Source organism: Rhamphochromis sp. 'chilingali', assembly GCF_963969265.1.
Source record: "Rhamphochromis sp. 'chilingali' genome assembly, chromosome: 4".
Classification (NCBI taxonomy): domain Eukaryota; kingdom Metazoa; phylum Chordata; class Actinopteri; order Cichliformes; family Cichlidae; genus Rhamphochromis; species Rhamphochromis sp. 'chilingali'.
Genome location: NC_137948.1, coordinates 20,768,888 through 20,793,482, shown reverse-complemented (window position 1 = coordinate 20,793,482; position 24,595 = coordinate 20,768,888). Strand labels below are relative to the sequence as shown.

Below are 24,595 nucleotides of genomic sequence, written 5' to 3'. Positions count from 1 at the left end.
GGGAGTGAAAGGAATCCAGGAGGAGGAGTTTCTGTTTTTCTAAAGTTTGTGTGTTTTGGTGTGGCACTGTGTGTTCATCCCTCTGTCTGTGTGTTTGTGTGTGTGTGTCTCGGTGCAGCTGTGTAACCAGCCACTGTGTTGACAATGCCAGTCCAAACACAAACATCGTTGGTTTTTAATGATGTGATTATCAAGCAAAACACACAAACATAGACCGAAGAGAAACCCACAGCAGATTTGATTAATGTGGTTAATTAATACATACACGTAATAAACTGTTTAAAATTCCGTCTGTTTCTCTGTGTGTCTGTCTGCTGCATTGCAAAAACTTGTGCCTGTGCATAAATTAAAATTAGCAAGATGGGTATGAGTGTGCGCGTACTGTAAGGCACACTCTTTGCAGCATGTGTCTCAGTAGCAGCTGTCCGGAGGCCAGGTGGCTGAACTGACCTCCTACACCTTCAGCTTTACTGCATGGCCATAAACCAAAGATAACACAAACAGCTCCTAAATCAACAGGCTAGACTGATCAGCACCAACATCAGAGCTGACAGACAGATTCACATCTGATTAGCAGCTCTGCAAAACTCCAAACCAGACAGATTTCTTGAAGTGAATATTTCAGCAATAAGTCTTACGGTTTGACTCCATAATAAAAGCATGCTTCCTGTCCTTTTGTTTAGAGATATACACTGTTTGTTTTCCCTGGATTGTTTTCCAGTGTGAATCCCACTTTGTGGAAGTACAGTCCTATAAGAATAAATGCTTTTATATGACTCTGTGCAATTCTGGGCAAAACTAAGAACACCATTATGGCCTCCATAGAAATTTATAGGATAAGTAGCAGCTTGATGCTGCTAACTGAATGCACTCAATTAATTGATTATCAGCAAGTGTGAGACCTCTATAAACCAGAAGTTTTTGGCCATTTGCTGGTGTAAAGCATTTAGATGTGTATTAACATAATGCCACAATGTGCCCAACAGTATATGTCCCAGTAAATTCACCCAAGGTCAGACTGTGCAATGTTCAGAGAAATAGCAAAATCCCAAAGAGCTTCATCTCAGATTCTACAATTCTCAGTTAGCATGTCAAGTTTTAAAGTTCTTGACAGTACAATTAGAAAGAAACTGAAAAAGCATGGCTTGGTTTGAAGGATTGCCACAAGGAAGACTCTTCAGCATAACGTAGATTTGCAAAGTTGTATCTGAACAAACCACAAGACTTCTGAAAAAAACATTCAGAAGGCCTCTGATGAGACCAAAGTGAAGATGTTTGGCTATAATTTACTCACCGTGGTTGGCAAAAACCAAACACAGCATATCAACACAAACAGTTCTTACCAGCTGTCAAGCACGTTGGTGGAGGGGTGAGGATTTTGGCTTGTTTTGCAGCCATAGGACCAGGAGGAACCTTGTTACTTGAGTCAACCATGAACTCCTCTGTATACCAAAGTATTCTAGGGTCAAAGGTGAGGCTGTCTGTCCTACAGCTATAACTTGGAATACACTGGATCAATCAACAGAACATTGAACCCAAGCACAGTAGCAAATCTACAAGTGTCAGATGTGTCATGTTCACTTGTTAATTCGGGCAGTTTGGTGGAATGTCATTCGTTAAAATTAAGCCTCTTCATTCGTGAAACTCATTATTTGTTTTGTTAATGCTCAAATGTATAATATTTAGAAAAATCGATATGTCTTTGTATGGTAGAGTTCGGTTAAATAATAAAAAATTGAAGTTCTCCAAACCCTGAAAAGATTTCAAGATGAATGTCAACTTTCTCACTTCAGGTAAGAAAAGCTCGCCGTTCTTGGTGCGTTATTGACATTTTCAAATCCTGACTACAGCAATTACTATGAACTTTTAAAAATGTGACCACTTTGAAAAGCTTCTTTGCTTGTGTTATATTTATTTAAGGTCTCCTTTCAAATTGAAAACCAAACAGCATAACTAACATTTAGTGTAGGCACACCACATTATACAATGTATCACAAATTAAATGCTAAATGTAGCCTAATGCTGCTCTGGCCTTGAGAGCTCAAATGCAATCTCAGAACGAACGGAGTAAACACAAGTCAATCAAGGAAACTGGCAAAAAGAAACAGTTTAATGCTGCCTGTTGAAATTATTTATCATCAAATGTGCCTTAAATATGCCATGTACGGTCACTGTGAACCTTATACTATTTATGGTATTTATTCATTATATTTACTGAACAAATGAGACACAGCTGTGTTTCATACTACACGCACTACAAGCTTACTTTTATGGTATGTTAATTTTAATGTTTCAAAGTATTTATTGTCTCTAACTGAACATCAAAAACGGAAAACTTTCCAAAAAGCAACAAGTCCAATGTCTGACCTTCACTTTTGGTAAACATCTCTAAGTTTTGGGCATCTGACCTCATGTGTATCACTAATTCATTCACAGTGAAGACTTCAGTTTAACATGCATTAGGAGTACTGTTGATTAAAAGCAAGCTAGCTGGCGTTGGTTCATAGCACATATTCTCCACAGCCTGGATGCTGCTGTGGTTGTTGATCTCATGTCATTAAAGTTAAGTACTGACAGTGCACTTCATGTAAACTTGGCTACTTATCACTGATGAATACTAATGCACTGAAAATAGCAAGTCTAAGTAGAAGGTGCATGATGAGTCTACAGCCATGTTAGTATGCTGTTAGCATGGAAGCAGGTGTAATGTTCAATATGCTGACAATCTGACTGTTATTGCTTGTTTCACCATGTATATATTTAATACCAGCAGCTAATGGGAATGTCATCATTTATATAAGAATTAACTCATTAAGAAAAGATTTAAAATATTAAAAGTTACCAATTCATCATGCAGTGTATCCAAAGCTCTCAAGACCTTTTACTAACAATGTCATCATGGTGATGGCTCTACAGAATAAGCTGCAGGATTGCTAAAAAACTATAACTGAGGACCATGAATGTCTAATATTTACTGAGATATACAGAACTGTGCAAAGGTTTTGAGTCAACCCGTATGTCTTTATGCTTTGCTTCCAAGGAGCCAGACTTTCTTGTATTTTTAAAGTGGCCTTGAGCAGTACTTTTCCAGGATTTTTGAAGGTCTTTTCTTTTTTGAAGGTTTTTTGAAGGTTTTTGAAGGTCTTTGCTTTTTCACTCACCCAGGTCATAAGAATAAGTTAAGCCATTTAACACTGACCTATGAATCACTTAAACATAAAGGGGAACCTAACAGATGGTTTGACGGACATAAAATATTATTTTTGCATTTACAAGATGTTTCTGACAGAGTTACTGCTGAAAACTTTGCATATCACAGCGTGGTGTGTTTAAAAAAGTCTTAAAAAGTTAAAACGCATGTCCTTAGGAAAGAATCCAGCAAAGACCTGACACAGAACATGAGACATGCATCTCGATTTTCAGTTGTTCCGTCTACTGTTTGCTGAAGCCAGTGATGCTGGTTTGTAATATTTGATGAAATTATTAATGCAGAAGGGTACCACGAGATTTTGATCCACCATTGAATACCATCTGGAAACCATCTGATTCACAGCAGCTTCATTTTTCAGACTCACAGTGATCCTAAATACTCTGCAAATACAGTAGAAGCATAACTGGATAGAGAAACACATAGTGGCAAACTGTTGGTCATAGATTGGCCTCTTTAGAACCCGGACATTGATATTTTTTCAAGTGGCGTGGCATCGTGTTGACAGAGAACAGAACAAAAAGCACCCAACATACAAAGAAGAACTTTGAATATCCTTCACGAAAACTCGGGAACTATTCCTGAAGACTACTAAAGAAATTACAAGGTTGTTTGCATAATAAAGTTCAATTGTATTGTCACATTACAATAAATCACTGCACCCATTTCCCATTATAGCAAAATTACAAGAACTACGAGGTGATTCGAGAGGTTCTGAATTAGCCATTGGGCCATTATGATGTTTAGAACCACCAATATGATCTAAAACACAGAAATGACTAAATCGAGCAGTGACGCTCACTGTTAGATGTTCACACGACCAGTTCCTGAATCTAAAATGTCTTATAACATTCAAAGAGTCTTGTAGCTTGACATATAGGCTTTACTTCAATCCTGGGCAATCACCCAAGTGTGTGTTTTTTGTGTTTACTTTCATTACTCTTGCTTTGGGGGCATACAGTTGCAACTTTCTTTTAGTTTCAAAAAGCATGTCCCAAAACAGAAATAATCAAATTTTATCATGAAGGCATGTTTTAAGACTGAGGGTTATGGTGGGGATTAAGGTAAGTCTCCAGGAAAATAGTGAGAGTCAGTGCAATGCCCTTTGAAGTGATGGAAACACAACTGCATGTGTGCGTGTAAGGAGCAGGCGGGTCAGGTAAGGCTGTGTCTAAACATGCCATGTGCCCTGAAGTCTTGTTGCATCACTGGACATAAAGGGTCAGGCTTAATCTCCCCTCTGATTATTTTCTTCCCTCTGTTCAGCTACAATACATGACCCCTCCTCATCTACCCTGCCCGCTTTTCTTTTTATTAGCCCTACTCTCAAAAGGGGAAAAAAATAAAATAAATAAATAAGTAAGATATACTGAATTTTCTCCAAACTCTAAGCAGACTTTGAGGCTGTGGGAGTGTTTTTGAGGGGTGGAAACATATCAGCATTACAATCACACACAGCTGTTTGTATTCTGTTTTGGGAGCCACAAAGGAAGGGTTCATGAAAGAGAGAGATTGACAGGACAGGACAAGCTTTGCCGCAGCTATGGCATCTTATTAAGATATTTATACTACTGATCCTAATGAAGAATCACTATTATATTATATTACACAGTCCTGTGGAACGGGATGTTTTCACAGGACTATGCAGTCCTGTTAAAAACTGAGCTCATCCCGTACTGCTTCCATGGGAATTAAGAGAGTGAGTAGCAGCCAGGCACTGCTAATCAAATGCACTTGATTAAGTGATCATCAGCAAGCATGACCAGCTCTATGAAAGCAGAAGTTTTGGCAGTTTGCTGGTCTTCAGGTTTGTGTTACCACAATGCTGCAATCTTTCCATGACTGGACATCCCAGCAAATGAACCCCAAGGTCAGAGCGTGCGATGCTCAGAGAAACAGCAAAAACCGAAGAGCTGCATCTCAGACTCTGCAGGCCTCAGTTAACGTGTTAAATGTTAAAGTTCATGACAGTACAATTAGGAAACGACTGAATAACTATGACTTGTTTGGAAAGATTTCCACAAGAAAGTCTCTTCTCTGTAAAAATAACACGACAGGCCAACTTAGGTTTGCAAAGTTTCGCCTGAACAAACAACAAGACCCCTGGAACGATGTCCTCTGGACAGACGAGCCCGGAGAGGAAATGTTTGATCATAATGTACAAAACCAAATCCAGCATCATACCAGCTGTCAACCACGGTGGTGGAGGGGTGATGATTTGGGCTTGTGTTGCAGCCAGAGGACCTGGGGATACCTTCTCACTGAGTTGACTGTGTATAGCAAAGTATTCTAGAGCAACAGGATTTCACAGAGTCCTGTGAAAAATCTTTGATATGACAATTTATGCCTTATCCAGGAATGTGTGTAATAGACTGGTGACCTGTCCAGGGTGTACCCTGCCTTTTGTCCTGTGCCAGCTGGGATAGGCTCCACTAACCCTGGGACTCTGAAAGGGATAACTGGTTAAGAAAATGGATGTGTATTCCTAATCTGAGAGTGTAACTCCAGTAAGGAGTATTTCCAGTAAGGAAATCAGCAGTAAGATTACCCCATGAAGTCAAATGTTTATATTCTCCCACCCAAAAAGTAAATCAACATAAATGTTAACTGAAATAATAAAATGAAGAAAAAAATAAAGGTGGTATTTGACAGTTTCATCTTTGGCAGAAACATGAAAAGGAGATTGTTCAAAAGCAACCAGCAATTTATATGTCCTGGGCGCTGGAGGAGACTTGAAGGCTTAAAGGTCTGAGATGTGAAATGGCAATCAATTGATTGTATTCTAGAGAATTATATAGATGGTATCTGTTTCAGAAACCCTCTGTTATATTCCTGTTACAGTGAATAATAACTTAAATATCTAAAAGTTACAACAAAACGTTTTAATCTTAGTGATAGTTCTTTTACATAGTGGCTGCTGGATGGGTTAACAGCTGATCAATGTCGCTGAGCTGACTGTACAGTTATATATATATATATATGTGCTGGGGGTAGTTCGGCAAAACAGTGATATTACTGGAAATCACCAGTCCACACAGCTTATCTATTGCTGGCTAGAAACATTGTGAAATACAATTAGCAGATAAATGTATCAGATAATGTCGAGTAAACAAAGTCCTTTCTGAGTAAATATTACAGAACTTCATACGTATGGTTATTTTGTTCCTGTTACAGTAACTGATCAGTACCTATTATGAGTATTGTCGTTACTCAGTAAATATCTAAATATGCAAATACGTGCTGGTCTCCCTTCAGAGTTTCTGAAAATTTAATATTAGAGCTGAAACGTTTGCAAAAGCTTCAGTGTCACGTAATTCCTGTAGTCTTTAATTTAGAGCTACTTGTTGCTATTGACACTGAAACTAACTTTTTTTTTTGGTGGATAAAAACAAATCAGTTCAAATCCATTTCAGCTGCTCATCTTGTGCAGTCACAATTATGAGACAGATATAATGAGAGGATTTTTAAGCAGTTCTTCATCCATCCATATAGAAATCCAGGGCTCAGAAGTTGTTTCTAAATTTTCCACATTAGTTTTCAGTCTGAGGCTCGGTCGCCTCCCTGAAGCCAGCTAAATAAAGCATCAGGTGACCGGGACACTGCAGTGAAAAAGAGAGTCTCCTTCCGAGGTCAAACTGTTGCTGTTTGATTGACGGCCAGCTGGAAACCTGCTGCTACCTTGAGGGAAAACGCAATGCGTGGATGTTTTGTATTTGTCTGAGAGAGCAAGAGAGAGAGAGAGAGAGTGAGAGAGAGTGAGAGAGCACGTCTGCTGCTGCATCTGTTCTCTCGCTCCCTATCACACACTCTCGGGAGCAGCGCTTTGACGCACCACGCAGAGTTGGATTATAGTATTGCGCGCTGGTCTTTCACGATTTTCTGTCCCTCGCGTTACCCTCACCGCTGACCGGCAGTTGATATATTATCGGGATCAATATCTCTCCGCCACGGTGACCTCTGCTGAGCTTTTCTTTTCTTTTTCTTTTTTTTTGGGGGGGAGAAAGAAGAGCAGCCGCGGCTTCCTCGCAGGACGCGTGTTGTGAATTACAACCAACAGAGCCTTACCTGGAGAGAGAGAGAGAGAGAGAGAGTGTGTGTGTGTGTGTGTGTGTGTGTGTGTGTGTGTGTGTGTGTGTGTGTGTGTGTGTGTGTGTGTGTGTGTGTGTGTGTGTACATGAGAGAGGGTTTCTTTGGATCGGATCAGATCAAGGACCGAGGTGTTTCACTGTCTTTGCTCCGCGGGCACACATTTACATACACAGGCACGGCACTCACCGGGGGGATTTGGGCACCGCATGCCGGGGACATGTGGAAGTTTGCGCCGCTGTAGCGCAGCCAAAGAGCCGCTCTACCGCCTTATCGAGCTCCCCTATTTCTACCCAGGGGGACCCAAGTCCCTGATCACAGTCCTCACGCACTGAAACCCTTCTCAGAGGACCCAAATGTAAATTCAGAACCAGGCATTTCTGAAACACGCGTGTGCTAAGGGAGGACAGCGAAAAGGAGGACGGCATCCCGTTGCGTGCAGAGTTTGGTGAGCTCCTTCGGGGGATTTCGGGGCTTTATCTTTTAACGCCCTTCTGTTTTCACGGTGTTTTTGCGGGTCTCATATTGGCCCCCACTTGCCGCAGTGATGGTGGGAGCTCGGTGCCCCGTTGGCCCTCACCGCTCCCCGGTGACTGTGCTGGGGCTGCTGGTGACTGTTCTGGTCCTGTCCAGCGGAGCAGACGGTCAGCCATGCCCGGCCCAGTGCTCCTGCACCGGTACGACAGTGGACTGTCACGGACAAGGACTGCGCAATGTGCCCAGAAACATACCTCGAAACACGGAGAGACTGTAAGTACGGGATTGTATAGATTTGACTTAAAATTTGGAAACATTGTATAAGAAAAGTCACCACAATGTCGTGTTGCCATTTCTTTTATGCTTAAATGATGAAAAATAACGAGACTGCATTTACCTTTTAATGCGGCGATTCTTCTGAAGGGGTGTGAGGAGTTTAAAGAGTTTATGGAGAAAAAAAATGTCACACCTTCTGATGTTTTAGCACCCAAATTTTATTCCGATCAGTGGTTAGGAAATGTCATCAGCTCATATCCTAATTATGATCACACATTATTCCCCCAAAATTTCCTGTCTAATTCATTTGTTTTTAACCGGGAGGCACTGAAAATGTCTCTCTCGAGGACCACATCTTTAAGAGCGCAGAGCTTTTTGTCATGTCTAACCTATACTTTCAGCCTTGTTAACGCCGCAGTACGCAGCTGATGTAAATGTTGGCGTGAGGTATAAATGGTAAAACACTAAAGCTCGTTTTGGTGCCTAATACGAGGACACGTCAGGGCTGATCGCGGAGCTGAAGTTGGGGGGCTGCTGTGGTTGTTGGCGGTTTTGAACTGTTGCATTAGCACAGCCTCCGTAGACCACATCGGTTTGTCAGCAGACCAGCGAGTTAATCAAAAACGGATTTGGACAAGTGGGCTCCGAGTTAAAGAGGCCGAATTTTATCATTAAAAGACCCCTCGATGAAATTAACACTTGCCGATGTAGTGCAGCAGCCACAGCTCCTCTCAGTTTCTCTGACAGTCAGATGACAACCCTGCGTTGGCTACGGAACAAGAAGTTTCAGCAAAAGCCTCCTTCATCAATGAGCACATCACAAACATGTATTAATTTATATTTTTTTAATTAATTTTTTAAAATATCCTTTTTCTTTCCAGGGACCTGAATGCAAACAACCTCACTAAAATCACGAAGACGGATTTCGCAGGGCTGAGGCATCTGCGAGTGTTGTAAGTGACGTTTATTCGGCGAATTTTATTTTATCCCCTCTTTATCCCCTCCCCTGAAGATGCAAAAAGGAAAACAACAATATTCTCTCCCACATGCACTGTTAAGCAGCACCTTGCATATCCAGAAAACTTTCCAATAGAACATCACAGCACAGAGATTTAACAGTTTCTGGCCGTGCTCGGCAGCAGCAGCAGATTCATCCAGCTCTGGAGCTGCTGCACGCAGGCACTGCATCCAGTGGTGGGAAGCTGCGGTTTCACTGAGCCATCATAAGTGTCTAAACAGAATAGCAGCGGCACCTGTTAATGCTGTCGTGTTAATCTGCCAGTGGAAGTGTCAGGAGGGGGCTTATTTTAACCACCGGGCCCCGGGGCCCATGTGCTGGAGTGATTAACGCGCTGGCGAGGAAGTGATGGAGGGTAAAAAGAGGAAAGAGATAGCGGTCATTAGGTGTAACCGCGGAGGGAGGAATGTAGCTGCTGGAAGGGAGGGAAGGGTGGAAGGAAAGGAAGAGAAGGGGGGGAGAGTCAAGTAAGAACAGGTTTCTTTACCTGGGATGAATCCAGATTAAAGAGTTCCCCTGCACCGTCACTGCCGGGACAGGGATAGCTGCTGTGCGCGCTATTCAGCAGCCGAAATGAATGGAAGGGAATAGACATAGTTGGAATTCCTCCAGAGATTATGTCCTTAATTGTGTGTATGTGTGTCTTTATTTGTGTGCTCTAGTTTTCACTTTAGCTATTTCCGGTATGTTCACCCAAAAGCACCATAATTAGCAAAAACACTGCACTTAAAAAAAACCGTGAGAATAGATTTTTTTTTAAATTTGAGAAATTTGTGAGAAGAGTCTTTAAAAATAAAAGTCGCCCCCCCCCCCCCCCTTTTTTTTTTCTTATGGGGCTGTATTAAAAAATAGCGTTGACTCACTGATAAATCAATTAATTAAAAAAAGAAGAGCTCAGTGGAGATGGCCCATAAAAGCATGTGTGTTTTTGCTTGGTTTCGTCAGCACACTAATCTTAGTGAAGTTGTGCTGGTGTAAGTGAAGGAGTAGTCAGAGCTATGCGGTTAGATAGAGAGTAAATTGGATGATAGATGAGTCCCTGTCCAACTGATGGGCCAGTTTTAAAGTCAATTCTGGGACTCTATCGACCTGCTGCTGATTGTCTCTCCTCTTTCTTGCTTTTTTTAAACCTTCTATCACTTTCCATCTCCACCAATCTGCTTTTCTCCTTTTTTCACACCCAGTGCTGCCTGATCCTTCTCTATTTCTCCCTCTCTCTCCTCTCCAGTGTCAATCTCCTGTGCCCTATCTCACTCCGTCTTTCTCTTCTCTCTCTTATCGCTGGCCCCATCCAGCCATCTTTCTCCTTTTTTTTGGCCTCTTATGGTTTCATCACACAAATCACTCTGTCAGCTCTCACGCTCTGTGTCTCTCTATCACTCTCCTTCCCCCCTCTCATGTCGTTCCTTTTTTTATTGTCCAATTCACATAGTCTCACACTCTCTTGGTGTTTCTCTCTCAGGCAGTTAATGGAGAACAAAATCACCACAATCGAGAGAGGAGCCTTCCAGGACCTGAAGGAGCTGGAGAGACTGTGAGTAATGATGTGTTGACGCCATTGTGTTAATTTAATTCTGTATAAAATCAGTTTGCCCAGCCTTAAAAATTCCAAGAACGCGCATGCCCGTCGATTCATTTGCATATCTGGATGCACAGATCAACAAGTGTCATATAAAATCTCTTTTCAGTTGTTGCATTCACAAGCTGCATTATTTGTCTTTGTTAGAAGTTCTCCAAGTCTGTAGAGCTTTACAAAAAACATTCCCTTATTCTGTGCTTTGGTGACTCTCAAGGACACTGTTTAAATATCCTAACCCACTGCTTACTAACAGCATTAACAGTCCTTAGTGCAAGAGGGGTTTTGAAAAAGCCCTTTGAAGAAAAAATTATTTGGTTTGCCTTTGTCCAATGAGCTCTGAATACTTAGTGACCTTCTAGGACTGCATGTTTCAGTTGAAAGTGGGAAGAATAATGTCAGCAGATTATATTATATACTAGCCAGTGGATTATGAATCATCACCGGAACTTATGGATTTCTTTATCATTTATTTATTTATATATTAACTTGAGTTGCAGCAATACCAGAAATCAAGGACAGGTTGACTTTAGCGATCAAAGCTTTCAGTGAAAATACCTGATGTGACAGCAGTGAAAACAAACTATTTCCCCAAGTTTTTAACATGATCATCCTGCAAGTCATCTAGGGCAGCCCAGAATCATACCAAAAAGGCTATAATGTACCCAACCTAATTAGTGACCCCTCCTGCTCCGTGTGAATGCATGCATCATGTTTTGCCACTTTTATGTCAGTTACCCCAACTTGGCCTCCTGCAAATCTGTTCATGTGGCAAATGTTGAGTCTGAGTGCCATGGAGGTGAATGAAGAACAGTCAGAAGTTTTTACAATGCCAGCCTGGTATCACAAGTCAGCATCCAGACAACATAAGGCCTTTATAACATAATTAACACACACACACACACACACACACACACACACACACACACACACACACACACACACACACACACACACACACACACACACACACACACACGCATTTACAAAAACAGACATATTGGCATATGCAGAGAGATATCCACCTGGACAAACACACACACACACACACACACACACACACACACACACACACACACACACACACACACACACACACACACACACACACACACACACATACACAGACTAAAAAATAAAAATAAAGCAGTTCATCTTTTTTTATGGCTCTTGTGGGTAAATTTGTCACAAGTCAGTGGGATGAAAGTGATAAAATGTGACTTTTTTGGATGCTTTGGTGTTGACCCTGTCATGCCTGGTTTTTCTTTGCTCTCTGCTGCACTATAGCTGCTCTTTGTTGACAGAGAGAGAGAGAGAGAAGCTCTGTAGACCACTATAAGGAATCTGCTAGTGTTTCTCATGCAACCAGCACTGGGCTCTGTCCAGCTAAGCGGTTCTGGGAATTCCTACTCAGAGTTGGTGACAAAAAGGGCAAAATTTAACTACATATGGTCTGGATTTAAAAGTAAACTTTGATAATGATTACCCTCCCTCCAAAGAGATGGTGCAAGCTAGTAAATACCCTCTTTCATGCACTCACATAAGCAACACAGCCTTGAACATAGATTGTAGTGTGGTAACAGCAACAGCTGATAAAGTCTTAGATATCTAATGTGAAATCATGCACGATATGGCTGTCTCTCCTTTTCTGTCTTGTCTCTGACAACAGCAAACTTTCTGACACAACATGGCTGTCTTCTGTTGTCCTTGCAAGTTTTCCTCTGTAATTCAGCTTCTCTTGCGTGGCATGTTCACAAACACAAAGATGGAGTCAGTCATCAATGCCCCCCAACAGCTACCATACAAAGGCGCGTCTCTGGAGTCTGGAGTCTGAGGGCTCATTTCAAAGCCCTCCGTCCTCTTGGGGGCTGGAGGGGGCCTGCTGGGCACCACAGCCCAGAGGAGAGGGCCTTAAGCTTGGCTGACAGATCCACACTGACTGCCCCCCATGGGGGCAGAAAACGGTTCCCCTTCACATCTTTTTTTTTTTTTTTTGCGACAGGCCCCGAAGGGCCAGGCAGGGCTGGGTCAGGTGTAGGGCAGTAGCCTTGGGGGTACGGAGGAGGGGCATGTGGTTGAAGGAGGTGTGGAGGAGATAGGCATGTCACAACACAACTGTGCACATATCCAAACACATGAATGTGTTTGGATACACTCGTGCATGCGCATTCACTTACGCAAGGCTGCTCTGTCAGTACTGGTTTTATCTTGATTTGGAGGACCCCCCCCCCCCAAACCCACTCGCGCCGTTTTCATTCATTCCTTAACCTCTCCTCACGTTTTTGCTCCTTACGCACCCATCTGGCTCTCTCTCTCTCTATTGTCCTGTGCATATAGGAATGCTATACATTCTTTACTCTCACCCTGTGGGTGTAGAATAGTTAAGTGAGGAGTTCCCGATCCTCTTATCCTTCACTTACTTGACTGTTTTACAGCCCCTGTTCAATTCAAAGTGTGTGAGAATGAAGGAGATAACAGCCTCAGACATGCAGGGAGAATGAAAGCGATATTGCAGGTACCGTGACAGTAATTTCAGAGAAAATCAGTCGGCTAAATCCTTCGATAATTAGCCTGCAACTGACTGATCACATTATTTAAAGATAATTTTTACCGAGATGAGTAATCGCACAGCTGATTACAGTGGTGAGATGCGTCTATCAACAGCAATTACAAAGTAGATAATGAAGCCTCAAATCAAGTGATCGTGCTGTAATATGTTGACAATATGAACAGCAGAAGATAATTGTAACAGTGATCCCAGATAGCGGGGGTATGGATTTCAAAGAAAAGCTCTGGATTAATGCGAAATGATTAGCTCTAAAGCCTGTGAGTGATAAAATTGTTCCCGCTGATCATTTCAGGGCAAAGTTTACATTTTTTTTCTCCGTTTTTACTGAGCAGTAGAGCTTGAAATTATCTGCGCTGTGAAGACACAAAGCCATTTTCACCACAGCAGTTCTGTCTAAAAAGCCATTCGAGATAGATTTTTCCGAGTCTCTGCTGCACCCAACATTTGTTATGTTTGTTGGTACACACCAGTTCGCGGAAAGTTTAGAGGAAAAGCTGCCCGGCGCTGCTGAATACGAATGATTTTAACCTGATAGCAAAGGAATTTAGTGTTTAGGAGATAAGACTGAATTTCTGCATTTCTGTGTTTTAAGGCAAGAGATGGTATCTTTCATTAGTGTTTAAATAACAGATCAGATTAGAGAGTGTAAATCTCTGGTGGGTGATAGATATTGGCTCGCTTTGGATGCACGAGCTGTGAACCGAAAACATGAACTGTTGAACCGCATTCACACCCATTCACACACACACACACACACTGGTCGGTTTGAAGTGGTTTTTGGAGTGGAGACAGTTTCTTAGGTTCGTGGAAATGTCTGCAGTGTTTTGGGTTATAACTTTGGTGCGTGTGTTTGTGTGTGTGATAGACTGACTGTTAGTTCAGCATGTGTATTATGGCTGCAGCAGCATTGGTGGAGTAATAATTGGTTTCTGAGGCGGTTTGTTATTTTCAGTCTGCAAGGCTGTACTACTGCGCATCAACATGGGTCTGAGGTGTTAAGGTTGCGTGTGCGTGTCAGACTTTTATGTTTGTGCGAGTATTCATGTGTGTATGTACAGAGATTTGGCACACTGTGCATGTTTGCGAGTGTGTGTTTACTGTGCGGTTTCTGGGCTTCTAGCATCTGTTTATGACTGCGGGGATTATCACCATGCTGCAGTGTGACATTAGCTCGGCGGAGTGACTCTCACACCTCGGACTACTGGCTACTCCGTCTTCATTCTCTTCCAGCCAGACTTTGACTAATGAGACATGGCTGTGGAAGCACTCTGAGGCTGTTTGTGCACACACACACACCCTCACACACTGTGATATAAAAGATAGAGATACGTTCTTTCAGATGTAGAAGGAAAAAGGCTCAACAGTGGGTGGTAATTGCAGACTAGTTCAGCCTATAAATGTGTGGCATGTGGAACTGGTTCGTGCTACATATTTGTCTTTATATACAAAAACATCAAATAAACTAAATCACTACATGACTGGAGAGATTTCATTGTTTGATTCAGAAGTTTATGTTCAAGCAAATTTTTTTGCAGAACTTTAAAAGTGAAGTGACAGTTAGCAGCCGAGCCAAGCTCAGTGGTGATGGAGAGCTTGCAATAGGTTGACTGTTGAGCTGTTAATCTTTTAGACAGTGCTTCCTTAATTAGGCTAATGCAGCAGTTCAAATTAACAAAATACTGAGAGCAGAATCAGCGCTGAAGACCAAAGTGAGAAATGTGCAAAGTGGAGTCGTGAAAACTGCCAAGTCAGCTGATGTAGCCTCTGTAAGTAACAGCAGACTTTGGAGGTCTTAGTTACAATGTAACTACAAAACATTTCAGCCAGGCTAAAATGTTTTGTAGTTACATTGTAGCTCTCAGATTTAACTGAGAAACTTGTTAAGAATCATCACTGTTTTTTTCAGTAGTTTTGTTTCATAAGGGAACTTTTCAAATCTCAGAAAAATGATTTGTAATTCTGCCTCTAATGAACAACGCTTAACCATTTATGTGGTTTATTACAGAAATGTATTTAAGATTGTTTTAAATGTCCTACATATCATGTTGGAGTAAATCACATGTGACGTCAGACACATTGTGCGTGTCATGTTCATGCAGAGTTTATGTTGGGGCCGGGGAGTCATAGTCAGTACGATCTAGTGTGTAATGACACATAAGAAGTCCAAAATGTTTGATTACATGTATAATAACTTCAGCTGGACCCTTTATTCTCATTTCCAGCTGCATACTATTATTCTTGGACTCCACTAGAGTTTCCTTAATTCAAAGTTTAAAATAATCCTTATTTATCTTATATTGGATGCTGGTTCACTCCCTCTCATCTGCTCGCTGAAACAAAACACTTTAGCTCCTCAACCTTGAAGGCCACCCTCTTTTGAAGCCAACTTTCTTTTGATTGGCTGCCCTACAGAAACAGAAACTTTGATCAGCAAGAAAGTAGAGATGAGTAGAGAAGAAAAACACACACACGCTATCCGAAATGGGACACTCAGTCTGAAGGCCAAGCTTCTGGCTCACGGGAATTATTTGTACAAACACTGAAATCGATATTTGAAACTTTGGCAATGTTTAATGTTTAAAATAAGAAAATTCGTGGCAAGCGCACTTTAATGTTATTCGTGTTATGTTCATATGCAGTGTTGCAATGATTGGCTGAAATGTCTGGTTACGTATGATGGTAGCCTTTTATTTATTTTAAGTATGGCAGGCGGTTTGTTTCTGTTACAGTCTACTGTAAATAACTAAGTTAATTTTTTTAAATTAATTTCAATGATTTAATTAATTCAGTGCATAAATTAGTCGTGAAAATAATTGTTGGCTGCTTTTTTTCTACATCACTGTATTTGGAGCTGCCCATCAGAAGTATAAATGATCTGTTTTTGATATCACCTTGTTTGTAATGTGTGAGAGTGTGCGAGGAAAGTAAAACCGTTTCAGACTTTTATAATATTTGTAGAACTAAAGCAGGAAAAACAGAAGAACTCTGCACGGGAATCCTGGTCTGTAAATTTGAACAATCTCTATGTTGCTAATTGCTAAATATATTATAGATAATGTGATGATCAGACGGATATTCTAGTGAAGAAATGAATAAAAGGTTAATTAAAACACACTGATATCTCGGCAGCACCGTGGAGCAGACTGGATTTGATCTCTGTGTCCTGTCTCTACTTCATTTCGTGTTTCCTAGTCTGACGGCATTGCCTCTATTTTAAGGCGATGAGCTCATACCACCTCTCTGCTGTCGTTCCTCCTCCCTACCTCGAACACCACACTCAAAAAAATGAAACGTTGACTTTAATTAAAATTATTTTGTCAACAGGTTCCACGAAATTGAATTATGTTAGTTTAAAGCAAAAATCTTTAGTTCATCTAATTTAAAAAAACTACTTAAGATTAACAAGACATATTTAAGACTAACTAAATCAAGTTATGTTGTATGAACATAGATGATATATTTTCAGGTTAGATAGTTTAGATTAGTTACTTCAACACATTTCTTATTTGTGGCAGTAAAATGTTAAATTTAAGTTAGATTAATTCAAATATTATATTTTCAGCCACCTTGTGTTTTATTAATTAGTTTTACATAAATCTATTTTGTCAACAGGTTCCACACAAATGAATTAAGTACATCCAACTTATTTTTTAAAATTTATTTTATTGCCAACACATTCAGTGAGCATTTGTGTAAACCCAGTCCAAAATAAAACACAACAGCTCATTAGGGTTAGTAATTAACAGTATGTAGACAGATGCAACATCAAGACTTTAAATTAAATGTCTGTATCTACCAGAAATAGAAGAAAAAAAAAACAAAAACGCATTGAAGATCACATAACACATTGATAAGATGACACTTGAGTTATGCACATGTGATGCTAGTAAGGTCTGTGAGTGTTTTTTTCTTTTAGTGTCTAAAATGGATAGCAAAGTTGCTATTTGCAATGATTGCTTAGGGTCAGTCCAGTAACACAATGCCAATGAAGTGCTTTCCTTTAACAATGCAAAGTGAAGTGTCCACCTCAACAGCCACAATTAAAAAAAAAAAAAGTAACAACAACAACAATAATAATAATAATAATAATAATAATAATAATAATAATAATAATAAATAGTCCACTGATATTAGCAATCAAAGAAAATTACATCACCATCCCAAATAAAACTTTAACAAAACATGCCAACATTATGGTCTAACAATAAAACAGCTTGTCAGCGTTCAGTTTTTTTGCAACAGCACAGCAGTAACCATTTAACACTCGCCACTGTCAACATTTATTTTACCAGTGTTTGGGCAAAAAACTTCAGATGGAAACATTTTAACATGGAAACAATTGTTCGTCTTTAAAAGTCCACAAAATATACATTCATCCTGCATTCCCAACTTGGATGATCTGATATCCTCGTGTTGGTGTTGTTCCCAGACCATCATGAAAATGTTGTTCCAGGTTCAACATTGCAAGTGACCAATCACATTGTTGTGACGTTATTCTATTCCAAGCCATTCGTGCATTTATGAAATTCCAATGTTGCAAGGACAATATCAATTCTGCTTACTGTTTATTAAAGGGTTACGGTTAGGGTTAGGGTCAGTTGATCGGCGGACAGAGGCGGTTTCACGCAGCTTAAGTACAGTTTTTTGTTTTACGCCGGTTTTTCCCGAAGTCGCAAAAGTATGACGTCACAACATTCTGATTGGTCACTTGCAATGTTGATCCTGGAACAACATTTAGTATGATGATCTGGGAACAACACCAACACGAGGATATCAGATCAACCTCCTAACTTACCCTTAATTTTAGTATGTATTGCAATTACCTTTACAATGCACACAATGTAACACAAACTGAATATGAACATATTTCCACCTCATAACAATATGCCTTGAACGCTAATATACACACCACCCTTCAACATTTCTGGTGCAGTATCATCTCTCAATTAAATCCTTTAAATCTCAATACTTTTGATTGTCTCTTAGCTTTCAGTCTTGAGGTTAACTGAGATTCAGTGCATATATCCCACCCATTAAGAGTGCACATGCAGAGGCCAGGTCTTCCAGGTCATGCAGGACACACTAGATGGTTATACCCACTGTAGGGTAATTTCCAATAAACCAAGTTCAAAAAAGAAGAGTCTATGGCTGACACGTGTTCCTGGTTTCCAAAAGAAATGCTTCCAGTTGCATTATGATTTGAAGACTGTTTATTTATTACAAACGGAAGATGTAACAATGAACTCCTTCCTAAAAAGCATGAAAGTTCCAAAAAATAGCAGTTATCCAGAACTAGCTGTGCACACGGTCAGAAAACCGTGAGACTCCTAACCTCTCTGTCCATGCTCCTCCCCTTCCCTCTCACACAGGGTTTCATGCTACTATTGCACTTACATAATTAAAGTGAGAGGTACCCCCTTTTAGGTTCCAATCCCAAAACAGTGACTTAAAATTACTTTATGTAAACACATATATTTTCACATTTATTAATCCTGAAAAGATGACTTATGTAATGAATCTATGAATTATAAAACAAACATGAACTCAATCGTAAATAAAAATATAAAGCAGACGTCTGGCGCTTACACCCACATCGGCTGGAGGAGTGCTGGCATCAGCTCTTTCGATGGTAAAGATAGCAAGGGTAATTTGTTCCAGCTCCCTCTGAACAGCTGTAGCTTAGACACAAAAACATAGAAAAATGGCATCCAGTTTTAAAAAAAGAAAGAAAAAGGGCCAAAGCTACCCTTTAATGACGTAAACACAATATTAGGAACATGCACCCCAGTGCGCCACTATTTCAGACTACAGATTCAACGATAAATATAAATAGTTTGGGTATACAAGAAGATTTCCCAAAACATTTAAACAGGTTCCATGCAAATTACAACAACAACAACATTACAACATGCAACAACATTAGTTATTCAAAATTTGGTTTAATACAGATAAAAAACTAAACTAAAATTACCAACCAATTATTCTTTGAAGAGGATGCTTGGGTCTTCATTCAGGTAAAAAGGTAGTGCCCTGAGGACACACTCCCTCCCCTTTTCAATGGTTTCCTTCTGTAGAGAGTGGCAGAGATACAGGAAGAGAAAACAGATATACTTTAGGATGACAGAAACTCACATTATACGCAAAATGAATGACATATCCACTGCACAGATAGACATGTACACAAGACCAACTAATCATCACATGGACATGAATAGTTAACCTGTTGGGCAGGGTTTCCACCACATTATATATGTCCATAATGGAGGTAAAGACAAACTAATACATCATCTTTTTTGCATTCAAAACATAACATAAAAACATTCACTTCTGGTTTAACCTAAATCAAGGGATCAGATTTTACATATGTTTAGGTAATTTAAATTTTCCAACGTTTTGAGTACCAAACTTTGTCTTGCTTAATATAAATGTAAGTGCACTGTGCAGCTACCATACACTAGCTGTTTAAATTTGAAAATGATCTTATTAGCCATAATATTTTGCTACCAACAGAATAACGCACCTGTGTGGCTGGGGCCAAAGTTTGTCTAATTTTCTTCCCTGCAACGCCTCCTTTTTTCTTGAAGACTTTTATGAGCTGGTCAGTGTATTGGTCAAGTTGTGTAAAAAGCCTTGGAACATGTGCAGCAGTAGTAATCCTCACATATTCTGCTTCCACCTGAAAATATGTCAACAAACACAACATACTGTACTGTAAATATACATACTATATGTACACATATACAAACTAAAACTAATGTAGTAAGACCTCATTAAAGCTATAATTTTAACACAAACATTTACACAAAATGCTAATGGAGCCATTACAGCTTTTATTGTTATTTATCAAGTTCCAAAAAATATTGATCACAGCTGATCTGAAAAGAATTTCATGCCTCAGGCCCTTGAACTGCAACCTTTACCATGGTTCAGATGTGGAGACGAAATAACAGGGGCATGGGATGGGTCACAAAAGAAAACTTAACTTATAAAACAGTTTTGTTTTTAAAAGTATAACAGTTCACATACCACATACAAGCTCAGCAATACCACATACACCACATCAGTATAGGAGGGAGCAGGTAAAGGCAGGATCTGAGATTTATAAAGAAAAAAAATAATTAATTCCTTAATTTCAAGAAGCAAATTATTGTTTGAATTACAACTAAATAAAATACTACTCAGAAGAAAAGCAAGAGATTGACACTGCCATGTGCTAACTTTCTATAGAAGCAATTATCACCAGGTCTGTCGACCTCCATTGTCTGTCCACTCATATGTCTTGAATAATTTTATTAAAAAAATTAAGTGTGTACTTTCACAAACTGTAATTTATAACTACATTGATATGTATAACTCCGCTAGGAAACATGCTGTATTTACAGACCATTTTTACATAATACAGATTACTGATAGAGCAGAACAATGGTGTCACAGTGGCTTTCGCCCTTGACTTTTTGGATTTTAAATGTCACTTTATGCTATCCTTGCTATCCTATTCGATATTTCCGACTCTCGGATTACAGAAAAGGAATCCCAAGAAAGCAAATGGAAAAATAACCCCCTGAAAGAATAACCCCATGAACCCCTGTAGCTAATCCCTTAATAAAACAAAAAACAATAAAAATGTTTCTTACACAGTCCACAAAATAAACATGTCCAGGACCCAGTAAAACTAATGTAAAACAAGCACACGCAAACGATATAACATGTCTTGTAAGACAAACGCAAAATATAACCATGCTGGACATATAGATACTACACAACATAGTCAAAGAAAAAAGTGGTCTTACCTCTCAAAGAAACAGCAGCTTGGCGCCAAAACAGCCTTTTTCAGTTAAATTTGAAGTCTTGCGCATGAGCAGGCACAAGCCGTGAAACCTTCTTGTTCTGCGCGGTTTCATTACAACTGTTTTTGCATTACTGCCACCTTGTGGATATACAAGGTATATCGATCCTAATTGACTTAAATGTTATGCGATCAAGTAACACATTAGTATTATGTACGTTGAATAATAGACACAATTACGTAGACTTGATTAGAAAAACATATGTTAACTTAACAAAAACATATATTTTAAGTAAAATGAAAATAAATAATTAATATACACTGAACAATCCACCTCATTCATTTTTTTGAGTGCAGTCCGTACATTCTCCCAGGGGGATGTCTAGCCCACTAACGGGCGCTCATGGCTGGGCAGGACCTACAGGGGGAGTGTGCCTCTCCGTGGGGCCGTGTGGGGCTCTTAGCTGCCAGAAGCAGCGTTAACGGAAGAGGAGTGAATAATTTAGAAACATCATTTCTGCGGGACGTTAAATATTTAAGCAGCCTCTGATGTAACTGTGGAGTGTGAATGTGTGTGTGTGCGCGCGGGCACGTTCACATATTTGTGCTCTTGTGGGTGGAAGATGGACACAGAGGGGGTGACGTTATTTAAGTCCACATCGGCTTCTAGTGATGCAAAAAGAGGTGAAAGACAAAGGTTAAGAGGAAAAAGTCAACGAGAGAATGAAAAAGAGATTTGGGGAAGTTTTGAAAGGAGCTGGTGTTTTTGTTTGAAAATGTGTAGTACTTCTGTTAGTTCGTATGTTTTTTTTGTATAAATCACACTCAAGTTTTCTTCTTAGTTTGAAGTAACTTCTAGTTCCTGCCGTGTTTTCTTTCTTCGTCCCCTCCTCCTCTCTTCATTCCCATCCAGTAGCACCCAGCTCAGCATCCATCGTTTGAGCCTGTCAGTGTGTGCGGGTGTGTTTGTGTCAGGGTTAAACTGTTTCAGCAGCCTGTCTCTCATTGTGTCACTCTGTTGCCTCCCTCTCCTCTGACACACATCAAGCACACACACATCAACACACACTGCACACAAACCTCTTCACTCCACTCAACCAGGGTTAAATGATCGCACCCAGATTATTAAACTCACTCGAGTCGTCTCCACTGTGTGTGTGTGTGTACGTGTGTGTGCGTGATGGGTTGTTGTGAGTTCTTCCCCTGTGAGGGCCTTGTTTACTCAGTGGGGTCCTTTTCACACATTCGGTAGCCCGGCCAGACTGCCTGTTTGTTTTTCCCACATCGTCCCCTCTCCTCCGTCTTTGTGGCAAAAACGCCCCTCCGCCCTCCCTCCATCTGAACCCCTTCCCTCGTCTTCCTCCGCCTGCGTTCCCTCCATCCTTCTCGAGTTCACTGTTTGTCTGGCAGCCATGTTGTACCCCTAAATCATGGATAACCGTTTTCTTTCAGTGTCCATGCATGACCACGTATGTGTGTCTCCATCAGTCTCCCAATTATTTCATGCTCTCAAATCGTATTACAATCAAAACAGTGTAACAGAATTTAATACAAAGTCCAGGAAACACAAATCCTACTTTAAAACAGCTAATTATACACAAATGTACGAGCATCCAACCGCAGTCTTTGGAACGAGCAAGGTCGAGTTTATTCCCTAATTCCTGTTGTATTTCTGCAGGCGCCTGAATCGGAATAATCTGGCTGTCTTTCCCGAGCTGCTTTTCCTGGGAACAACGAAGCTTTACAGACTGTAAGTCGTGTTTTTATTTATTTTTTTTGTCCGTCACTCGTTTGCCCTCCATGGTTAACTGAAATATTCTCTAACTATTAGTATGTTTTGCTAAGAAGCCTTAAGATGATCTAGATAAACTTTGGATTCATGTAATGGTGTGTTTGTGTATATCACCACAACGTTTGCACAGTTCACTGAATAGGACTCAAAATTATGTGAAAATGTATGTTGCAGATGCTGCAAAGCAGAGAAAAAAAAACAATGAGGTTTTGCTGTGTGACCCAGTCTGGGTGTTTCACTTGGATGAAGGAGTGAGAGAAGTGAGAGAGCAGATTTTACATGGCTCTCTCCATAAAAGCCAGTTCAGTAGCTAATGGAGATTAGCACTCCAACAGCTGCTGCCCACTGGGAGAGAGGTGTGTATCTGTGTGTATGTGTGCTTGTGTGTGCTTGTGTAGGAGAGGATGAAGAGGAGAAAGTGAGCATGACCGACTTACTGGTATAAGCAGTGAACAGGTTTCCCTCCTGAAGTTACATTTTGTGTTTCACGGGCAGAAAACAGTTTTCGTTACAGAACATAAATGTTCCAGGTTGCATTGAAGCCGACGAACCACTGTTTGTTGTCATCGAGCACCTTCCGCTCCCCTCGCTGCCCCGTCGTCTGCGCTGCAAACCGAGCACTACAGGGCTGGGCTGCAACGCCACTGAAACTGTGGGAACTAACTTCCCGTCACGGTCATTTGCGGTCTCAGGGAATAATTATGGTTGCATATATTTATATGAGTGGCTGAATGTATTTACAGTATCTGAAACAATATTGAAATGCTCAGATGATTCAGAGTGTGTGAAAGTTGTTTATGTTCTGCGGCTGCCGCAGTGGCCGGCTGGGCATGACCTGTTGTGTCTAAGGGTGTGTGTCTGCCTGTGTTTGAGCAAATGTGTGCGTGTGTGTTTCCCAAGGCCGAGAGCTGGCATTTTGCTCAGCGTGTGGGCTGAGGTAAAAATACTACTTGGATATATTGCTCTGTGCTCAGCTTGTTGTAGACAAGTTGAGTGCGAGTGTATATCTGCCTCTATATGCATGTGTTTGTGCGAGCCTCAGTCCTCCAGGTGTATGTGTTTAGAGGAGAGCCCCTCAATGGCAGCTCATCTTATCTGAACCGGCACAGCTCGTTCCATAGAACCACATTTAAGCTGCTGTGTTGTTATTTCTCAGAATTAGATTAAATTATAAACCCACGGTGAACAGAGTAAGAAAAAAAACGCAAACTTCCACAGAAAAATGCTGTTAAACAGGTTTCTCAGATGTATGGAACTCATTCAGCTTGAATGGCGACCACAGAGGTTTGGCCAATAGTATTTAAGGCTGTTTGGTCAATATTAAATCCTACGTCTGCTTCTCTACACCCCCTACAGTTTATTTTAATTTTAGAAATCGCAACGAGAAACCCCTGAGAACCTCTGAAGTGGGATCTTGTTAAGTTTTATATTGAGGGTTGTAGGTATGTGCTAACTTGACCGGCTTTGGTTCTTGCAACAGTACTTCTATAAATGAACACTTGCTCAACCTGCTATTATGAAAATTATGTTTTCACTGTTTTTGGGGCTTGGAAAATCTGTGTATGTGTGTGTCTGTGTGTGTGTACAGGAGTATTTATGGTATGTGTTCAATCTTTGCTCAGCACAGCGGTTTAAGGCATTCGGGACTAATTTAAACTGTTTTGAGGTCAGGTGTGAGAGATGCCTTTGAACTTGTGCAGTTAGTTTGTTTAGTGAAATACAAGTCTGAGCATGAATCATGCCTGAATTTTGTTAACCTGCAATAGTAAGGGTAACATAACTTTGGCATATAGCACACTGGAGAGTG

At 40.5% G+C, this 24,595-nt stretch overlaps 1 protein-coding gene and 1 long non-coding RNA gene across 2 annotated transcripts in view; one reads left to right on the top strand and one right to left on the bottom strand.

The window, feature by feature from the left end:
- The first annotated feature begins 6,866 nt into the window (after positions 1 to 6,866).
- Positions 6,867 to 24,595, top strand: part of slit2 (slit homolog 2) — a 118,826-nt gene continuing 101,097 nt past the window's right edge. Inside the window, exons 1-4 of the mRNA XM_080879952.1 lie at positions 6,867 to 8,044; positions 8,929 to 9,000; positions 10,528 to 10,599; positions 22,675 to 22,746. Of these exons, the coding sequence (XP_080736078.1) occupies positions 7,842 to 8,044; positions 8,929 to 9,000; positions 10,528 to 10,599; positions 22,675 to 22,746 (419 nt within the window). The 5' untranslated portion in view covers positions 6,867 to 7,841. The remainder of the gene's footprint in view (positions 8,045 to 8,928; positions 9,001 to 10,527; positions 10,600 to 22,674; positions 22,747 to 24,595) is intronic.
- LOC308395205 lies at positions 16,854 to 21,089 on the bottom strand. The gene is made up of 5 exons (XR_013971349.1): positions 21,001 to 21,089; positions 20,237 to 20,302; positions 19,731 to 19,886; positions 19,186 to 19,278; positions 16,854 to 18,888 (listed from the first exon to the last, which is right to left on the bottom strand). It is a non-coding gene; the product is annotated as an uncharacterized lncRNA (long non-coding RNA).